This window comes from Zerene cesonia, unplaced genomic scaffold (assembly GCF_012273895.1).
Source record: "Zerene cesonia ecotype Mississippi unplaced genomic scaffold, Zerene_cesonia_1.1 Zces_u001, whole genome shotgun sequence".
NCBI lineage: Eukaryota > Metazoa > Arthropoda > Insecta > Lepidoptera > Pieridae > Zerene > Zerene cesonia.
In genome coordinates, this window is record NW_024045131.1 from 1,191,511 (window position 1) to 1,200,909 (window position 9,399).

General features: G+C 37.7%; 1 protein-coding gene across 1 annotated transcript in view; it reads left to right on the top strand.

Moving 5' to 3' along the window:
- LOC119838192 (multidrug resistance protein homolog 49-like) overlaps positions 1-9,399 on the top strand; it is a 34,350-nt gene that overhangs the window by 19,668 nt on the left and 5,283 nt on the right. The window contains exons 9-21 of the mRNA XM_038364036.1: positions 882-1,068; positions 1,416-1,558; positions 2,143-2,292; positions 2,633-2,691; positions 3,204-3,338; positions 3,463-3,557; positions 4,287-4,381; positions 4,730-4,888; positions 5,610-5,792; positions 6,461-6,551; positions 6,949-7,061; positions 7,760-7,889; positions 8,531-8,711. Of these exons, the coding sequence (XP_038219964.1) occupies positions 882-1,068; positions 1,416-1,558; positions 2,143-2,292; positions 2,633-2,691; positions 3,204-3,338; positions 3,463-3,557; positions 4,287-4,381; positions 4,730-4,888; positions 5,610-5,792; positions 6,461-6,551; positions 6,949-7,061; positions 7,760-7,889; positions 8,531-8,711 (1,721 nt within the window). The remainder of the gene's footprint in view (positions 1-881; positions 1,069-1,415; positions 1,559-2,142; positions 2,293-2,632; positions 2,692-3,203; positions 3,339-3,462; positions 3,558-4,286; positions 4,382-4,729; positions 4,889-5,609; positions 5,793-6,460; positions 6,552-6,948; positions 7,062-7,759; positions 7,890-8,530; positions 8,712-9,399) is intronic.

The following is a 9,399-nucleotide window of genomic DNA, read 5'->3' on the forward strand; positions in this document are numbered from 1 at the left end:
TTTTTGCTGATCATCATCATCAGCCCATATATGTTTCCACTGCTGGGACACAGGCCTCCTATGATGGTTCAGGCCATAATCCACCACGCTGGCCAAGTGCAGGTTGGCAGATGTCACATGTCGTCGAACTTTTGATTCTCGGACATGCCGGTTTCCTCACGATGTTTTCCTTCACCGTTTTAAGCAGTGGTGATGTTATCCACATTTGCAGATAAATTGAAAAATTTATTTATTTCCTGCACGCTCGCCCGGTCTCGAACCCCGGCTTATCGATTTTGAAGTCCGAGGTTCTGACCATTGAGCCACCACTGCTTGATGCATGCTTGAGCACCACTGTTTGTTGATGGAGGTATCCAATTATTTGCTACTTATTAGTATAGCTGGGATACTACAAAAAATATTTTTTTCGTTTAAATTGTTGTTTATTAAGAAAAAACAACAATTTTATTTGATAAATCTTGTAAATGATTGTTTTAAACTAATACTATTAATAAGACGCAGTGTAGTATTATGTTATCTGTGGTGATACGTTTAAAGCTAACATCAATTCATATTGCTTATAAACATAAAAAATCTCAAAAATATGAAAAATTATTTAAATTTATTACAAAATTTAGTACACCATGATGTATGGATGATTGTTTTTTAAATATAGAATGTGAAAGAGTGTGTAATCTATCTACACTAATATTATAAAGAGGAAGAGTGTGTATTTTTGTTTGTTTAATTGTAATGGATGAACTCAAAAACTGGTGGACCGATTTTAAAAATTCTTTCACCATTAGTAAGCTGCAACTTCGCTGAGTGATATAGGCTATACATGTACCACGGGCGAAGCCGGAGCGAACTGCTTGTCCTTAAATAAATAAATAACAAACCAGGTACTCCGAGGCTTAACACTGCGCGTTAACGCTGGTGAAACAGTCGCCCTTGTGGGCAGTTCGGGCAGCGGCAAGTCGACGCTGTTGCAACTGTTGCAAAGAGCGTACGAGCCTGATGCTGGCAGTGTTACTGTTGACGGCAATAACTTGAAGGAGCTCAACTTGCATCACTTTAGGACTAGCATTGGTGAGTGTTTGGTAGAAATTGGTTTGAATGGTAGAAATTGGTATTGAAATGGTAGTGGTCAGTTACAGTAGAAAATGGTAGAAATAGCTTTACAGATGGTTACAGATGGATATGGTAGAAATATCCTTAATTATAATTTAAGGTAGATGGAAAAATTATTTATTGATTCTTTTTAATACAAAGATTAAAAGGCAATAAAACATTTTTATTTTAGCCACTTTAGGAACATATGACTCGTAATTTGTTATAAGAAAAAAAAATTCTGTTCTTTTCTTATATATTCTGTTATCTTCTTTTATATGAACGGTATAACCATAAATTATGAAATAAAAAATAAAAAATTACAGGTGTAGTGGGCCAAGAGCCAGTTCTATTCAGTGGCACAATACGTGACAACATAACTCTCGGCGTAGATGGCGCCAGTGAGGAAGATATTATAGAGGCCGCTAAGACTGCGCACGCGCATACGTTTATATCTAAACTTGTTGATGTAAGTATTAATTCTAGAATGTCTTGTTTTTAGTGTATTGTAGTTAGAAAGAGTGAGTTTGCATATCACTGCACGTATAAATAAATAAATATGTCATCCTATAAAATTAAAATTTTAGTAGACTTAATTATTTCTTATTTTTGAGGAGCGAATTTTTGAAAATCGTTTTTAACTAGTTTGACATATAATTTGGTGTATTCAGCCCATCATTTTAAAATTGTTATTTATTATAGTATTTTTTTTAGCGTTATCACACTTCGCAGAGATTTTTTTATGTCATAGTCGGCAATGGAGCTGGTGGGTCGCCTGATGGTAAGCGCTACCAGCGCCCATCTGGAGACATCTGGAGAGGCGTAAGGTTGATTACAGACCTTACACCTGTACAAATTGATTGCCGACTTTAAATTCGTAAGGGAATAAGAAAGGGTTGATTTCATAAAAAATTACCACATCACCCAAGTCAGCTGATACCCTGTCTGTGTACCAAATTTCATCAAAATCCGTTGAGTAGTTTCAACGTGATTGACGGACAAACATCCAAACAAACAAACCTTCATGTTTATAATATTCGTGTGATATTCCAGGGCTATGACACAACGATAGGAGAAGGCGGGGCTCAGTTATCTGGGGGTCAGAAACAGAGGGTGGCCATTGCTAGGGCCTTATTGCGGAAACCAGCCATTTTATTGCTAGATGAACCGACCTCTGCCCTGGATCCGGCTTCGGAGAAACAGGTATATTGGACCTTTATTCAAAATTCGATCATCAGACGGTATTTGAGTCTATCTTTTAGCTCACTACGAAAAAAAAGATATCGAACGCAATAAAATAATGTTCTCATTCTGGGTTGCATGGAAGAAATCGCTTTTAAGCGATAAGGCCGCCCATTACATTATATATAATTGCTTTTACTAAGTTTCGTAAATAAAAATATAAACTTGATTTCCCCATACGTATACGGACTAAAAAAATCATTTATGCTACTTATATTTTAGTGCTTAACTTAGTTAAGTACTATGAAACTAGATGGCGCTGTATTAAATGTCAACATTTTTTATTTTTTGTTCATTTTAGGTACAATTGGCGCTAGATGCAGCAAGTAAAGGACGCACCACGTTAGTAGTTTCCCATCGGTAAGTGATTTCTTTTATATTTACAAAAAAAAATTAATAGCTCTATGTCTATTTCTTTTGTCAACTGACTTCAAAAAGAGGAGGATATCATTATAATTGTTATTTTTTGTGTATGTTACCTCTTAACTTTTTATTGGGTATATGTTAATGATTATTTTTTTTATTTGAAAGCTGGTGCCTACCGTGTGTTTAGTAAGTAAATTAGTAGTGTCCTTGATTAAAACAATGTATAATCAAACTCAAACGCAAACATTTATTTATTCAATTAGCCTTCTTATAGAAGCACTTTTGAATCGACATAACACAGTTATAACATTTACCACCGGTTCGGAAGACAGTTTCTACAGAGAAGAGCCGGCAACAAACTCTGTAGTTGCTCTATTAAAATAATCCATACTTATAAACTTTAGTACAGTATGTACAAAATAAAACATTTTAATTTCATTTAAATACACTATTACAAGATTCAGTACGGTCTGCAAAAAAAATAAAAAATAATATTTTTGTCACAGATTATCCACAATAGTGAACGCGTCTCGCATAGTGTACGTGGATCAGGGTTCGGTTCTCGAGCAGGGCACACACGCCGAATTGTTGGAAATGAAGGGAGCTTATTGGAAACTGGTTAAAAACGACATGACAAATAGGTGAATATAATCATATCTTTATGTATGTGTAATATATCACTTGTGTTCTTGTATCACCAATGAACATCATCATCATCAAGGTAATCATCATCACCATACTCATAATAACTTTTTATTCTCACAGGAGTATAGAAACGACGCAAGAAGAGTGTACCAACGATGACGTGCAAGTGAAACTCACTCGAGTGAGGCGGACCAGTAGTGTGTTGTCGCGGAAAGGTAACTCAAACTCAAACTCAAAAGTTTTTGCTCGCATAATGTCTTTCAAGCATTACAATACATTTTAAAATCTGTACGTTCCGCGTCTGTCCCTATGTATGTATTCTATATTCCGTAATAGATAAAAAATTTTTTTAAAGATTTTTGAAGGAATAAAATATACTTTTTCCTAACTGGAAGAAATTGGAAGAAAACTGTAAGGAAAATGGGTTCATTTCTATGTGTCACAATATTTTTTGAAAAATAAATTATTTTTGAAGTGAAAACTTCTTTAGGCGCGTTGAGCGTTTTGGTAGAGGGTAAAATCCTCGGTTCGCGTCACCGACATGCTAATGATAATAGTATATCTATAGCTATGGAGAGCCAGACTAGCGCACGCGCAGTAGCCTGTGTACACGTATACACTAATACATCGACTATTTCTGACTGTATTATGTGCGCGTACATAAATTTCATATAATTTTTGCATATAGTTTTCATTACTCTCAACTTAATAGTTCCGTTTTCACTTCTATCGGCAGTCCCGCGACTGCTACTGTTTTTTATTATTATTGTTTATGTACATATATATGCTTAGATCTTTAAAACTACACAACGAATTTTGATGATTTTTTTAAATAGATAGTTATTCAAGAGAAAGGTTTTATATATTAGGAAGTAGGCCCGTGTCCCAACAGTGGGAACATGTATGGGCAGATGATGTTGATGAAATTTATGATTAAATTTCAGAGTCATTCACTCGAGACAGTTTCATCCGCGGCAGCCGTCGTATAGGCTCCGTCACATCGCTTCACAATGCACCGCCAGATGTCGTACCACAAATTGTAAGTGTATTATACCATCATCATCTTCATCATCATCATCATCATCATCATCATCATCATCATCATTAATCATCATTGTCACCATATATGTTTGATCGGGCACATCCACAAAATAGTTGTTCAAATTGTTCAAATCAAAGTATGCATCTCTTTATAGAATTTTTAAAGGAGGCCGGTATCACTTCAATAGTATATTTCGTTTATTATCTCATAGGGTGATCCGATTTTGTTGAATCTTTTTTATGTTTCAGTGCCTTCCGTGTGGTCCTATTTAAATTTTGTCCAATTCTTACAAATTGCCAACTCAACAAAAGAAGATTTTGTTATTATTTTTTTTTTTTATTTTAGAAAGAGATTGAAGAAGAGCCTGAAGAAGATGTAGGTAGCTGGCAACTTCTAAAACTCAATAAAGCAGAATGGCCTTTACTCTTGGGCGGGGGGATCGCATCTCTGTTAATTGGCGCCACTATGCCAATATTCGCTTTACTCTTCTCGAAGTTATATGGGGTAAGTTGAGTATTTTATACTTCTCCTAATATTTCCTTAAAAGTCAATAATATAAATCAATCCTCGCAAGAATCCTGATCCTATAATAATCCTATTTCTAATCCAAATACTAATAATAGTCACAATTCCGTTTCTAATACTGATGTCCTTACCTTATCCAAACACTTAATCTTGTTTGTACTCATAATTTCAATCCTAATTCTGCTCCATGTCATAATCCTTATTTTAAATCTAATCCTAATCATCCTTATCATAATTTTGTTGATTGTAATATCAGTTAAAGTTTGGGTTGTATTTTAAGATAGAGTTTGAACACTTTCTAGATTAAACTAAAAAAGTTTTATAGCACTGACATGTCGTTTAAATGAAAATTTTTTATCACGAAGCGGGATTTGAGCACACACAGGAACTTTCCCTTATGCAGATGAAACCGAAATAATAGAAGTTCGATTATAGAGGCGGGATCACGGGTGGCCGAGAGGCTAGGCGTTGGCAAAACGACGCCGAAAGAACATACAGATGTTACATGTCTTCCGGCGATACCACGAAACGTCGCGTTAAATAACATAATGCATAACATCAAGCTTAAAATCGCGTTAAAAATTCTCAAATTTCTAAAACGTCGCGTCAAATACTGGTGGATAGATCGCGCTTAAAATTGCGTTATAAATTCTCTAATTTAAAAAACGACACGACTCTTTAATAATTCCCCAACTCCCAGATGTTCTCGTGGCCGGACCGCGGCGCGATCCTCGCCCAGTCGCAGGTGTACGCGGCGCTGTTCGGCGCGGCGGCCGCGCTCAGCGGGCTCGTCACCTTCCTGCAGGGCTGGCTGCTCGGCCGCGCCGGCGCCCGCCTCACCGACCGCTTGCGGGTCGCCACCTTCGCCAATTATTTGCGGCAGGTGTGTACACAGATAGGCACCTTCGCGTTCATAAACAGACACACACATAAATAGACAACATACACATAAATAGACACAAACGCATAAATAGACGCACACTTAAATAGACACACACAAATGGTCGCACACTTACATAGATACACACACAAACAAACGCACACACACACACATTAATAGACGCACACGTTAATATAGACACATACAGGCTTGGATGAATATATACAGATACAGACTCAGATAAACACCACGATACACTTAAATAGACACACACAGGCTTGATTACGTATAAACAGAAAACTTATCCCAATAACACTATCATCATCATCATCAGCCCATATATGTTCCCACTGCTGGGATACAGGCCTCCTACGAGGGTTCAGGCAATAATCCACCACGCTGGCCAAGTGCGGGTTGGCAGATGTCACATGTCCTCGAACTTTTGATTGTTGGACATGCCGGTTTCCTCACGATGTCTTCCTTCACCGTTTTAAGCAGTGGTGATGTTACATGTGCAGATAAATTGAAAAATCAATTTATTTCCTGCTCGCTCGCCCGGTCTCGAACCCCGACTTATTGATTTTAAAGTCCGAGGTTCCCACCACTGATCCACCCCTGCTTAATAATACTATAATTATTTTTAATAATAAATGAAACCGGCTTATTTACAGGAACAAGGCTGGTTCGACGAGCCCGCCAACTCAGTGGGTGCGCTGTGCGCGAGGTTGGCTACCGACTGCGCCGCCGTGCAGGGGGCTACAGGTTCGACCTTTCTTTCTTTGCGTAATAAATGGGATCGTAAGAGATGAATATTAGTGCATTTTTGGAAGGAAATTAGTTATCGAAAAAAAAAATGTTTGGAAAAAAAAGTATTATTTTAATTGAAAATGACACTAATCACATGAATAATAAATCGTGACACATGATATTAATAAAAAAATCACATCGTAGTTCTAACTACAACTTAATCATTATTACGAAATAAAGTTTTTAATAAGTTAGCTGTCAGTTGACTGTAAAATGACTTGACTTTTTACTGATGGCTGACTGAAATTTGTAAATGACTTACATTCACAAGTCATTTCGAAAGCTAGTTTTTGCTTTGTACAAACTACATTTTTATTAATTACATTTTATAATGTTTGTTTATTCTTTTTAGGAATCCGTTTAGGTACAGTGCTTCAAGGAATAAGCACTATGGTACTAGGCGTGGGTCTGGCTATGTTCTACTCTTGGAAGATGACACTCATCAGTCTTCTAAGCGTTCCTTGTGTAAGTAGTATTAGTGAAAAAAATATATATGTATCTAATATATAAAATTCTCGTGTCACAGTTTTCGTTGCCATACTCCTCCGAAACGGCTTGACCGATTTTGATGAAATTTTTTGTGCTTATCCGGTATCTATGAGAATCGGCCAACATCTATTTTTCATACCCCTAAATGATAAGAGTAAGGCAGAACAGCGTTTGCCGGGTGCAGCTATCCTATCCCACTAATATTATAAATGCAAAAGTTTGTGAGGATGAGCGTCTGTGTCTTTGTATGTTTGTTGCTCTTTCACGCAAAAACTACTGAACTACGTAGACAGCTGGACAACTGGAATAACATATAGGCAACTTTTTATTACGATATTTCTACGGGATACGGACTCACGCGGGGCTTAGCTAGCATATAAATAAGTGTAACTCATTGTTTTTTATGGAAGCCAAATTTTTTGATTCCTTAATTCAATGTATGTCACTTATAACTGTTTAATATGTCCTTTTCCTTATATAAATCAAAAATTCTAATTTTGATAATAAATGAAAATAAAATAAAATTTATTGTGTTTGATTGGAAATTGTTGTCATTTAATCCCATTTTAATTATTAATTGTTTTAGGATTTTCGCCTGTATATTATTTGTTTTTGTACGGAATAAAGAACTTTCATTCATTCATTCATTCATTCATTCGTTCATTCATATTCAGGTCATTGGAGCCATTTGCCTCGAAGGTTATATTAACAAGAAGTCCGAAGCAAAAGAACAAGAGGAATTGGAACAGGCGACGCGACTCGCTACGGAAGCTGTGATGAACGTGCGCACTGTACATAGTTTAGGTACGTATATGTATATAGAATCCTACTAGTCCTACTAATCCTACTAATATTATAAATGCAAAAGTTTGTAAGGATGTGTGTGTGTTTGTTGTTCTTTCACGCAAAAACTACTGAACTGATTGCAATGAAATTTGGTACGTAGACAGCTGGACAACTGGAATAACACATAGGCAACTTTTTATTCCGATATTCCTACAGGATACGCACTAACGCGGGTGAAACTGCGGGGCGCAGCTAGTGTTATATAAAGATGAGTTTATTTGGGACAATTTCTTTCTCATAGCATTATGCGTCATAAAGTATCCATTTTCTGTCTCCGTGAATGTTTTTTCATGTTTGTGTAGCTTTTTCACTATCTTTTCTTTTTACTCTAAGCATTTTTTTTCTATCCTTCTTTCCACCAGATCATTTAAGTGTTCTAAGATTCCCTATATCTCATAGTCGGTGGCTGGTGTCCTTTTCCTCGCCCTTTTCATCCCATTCCTTTATTCCCGTCGCCAATCCTTTCCTCATCCATTTCCCCTTAAAAGCGGGCAACGCATTTGCAACACCACACCTCAGCAAATGTTCACGGGCGGTGGTGATCACCACCAGCACCACCAGCTCGGTTGCCCGCTGGGTCACACAATCGCACGGCGCAGGCGCGGAGCAGGCGCTGCTGCGGCGCTACGGCGCGGCGCTGGCGTCGCGGCGGCCCCGCTGGGCGCGCGGCCCGGTGTACGGGCTGTGCCTGTGCGCGCCGACCGCCGGCTACGCGCTGTCGCTCGCCGCCGGCGGGTGGCTGATTGCTAGGGAGGGGCTGCCCTATGAATATGCTATATTGTAAGGAACACTATAAACTGTAACGATCCTTACTTAATCATTTTCCAGCTTGAAGTAGGCAATACATTTGTAAGGCGCAAGTTCTGCAAGCGACCGTACGCCTCTCTAAATGTTTATGGGCGTTGGTAGCGATTACCAGGCGACCCGCCAGCTCCATAGTCGACTACAACATAAAAAAACTACAGTGCATACAGCGATATGTTACAGTACAATACACCACAGTACATAATGTACTAGCAGTCCGCCCCGGCTTCGCTCGTGGTTCACCAAACAAATCGCGCGTTCTCATAACCATCAATCAAACCGTATAGAATTAAGGCAATAAAACAATATTGTACAAAATTCATATATTTATGAAACATTTCATAAATGCTTCTACGGACTCTACAACCCTTTATAAGTACACTAGATTCCAGTAATTTACACAAAATGGGTAGATAGATAAACATTTTATATTAAAAACCTCAAAATCCAAAAAACTCTACACTGCACGACAGTAATTTCTTGGGAGTGCACAACGCACACTGAAATATAAGAAAATGCTTTAAATAGCGATACAGTACAATCCACTACAGTACTCTGACCAAAATGGACAGCTGTTTTTAGCATATTTTAACACGCTTTTATATTAGCTTCACTTGTATGTTTGTATGTATGTAACTCACACCCGTTTTTCTCCCACTTCCCG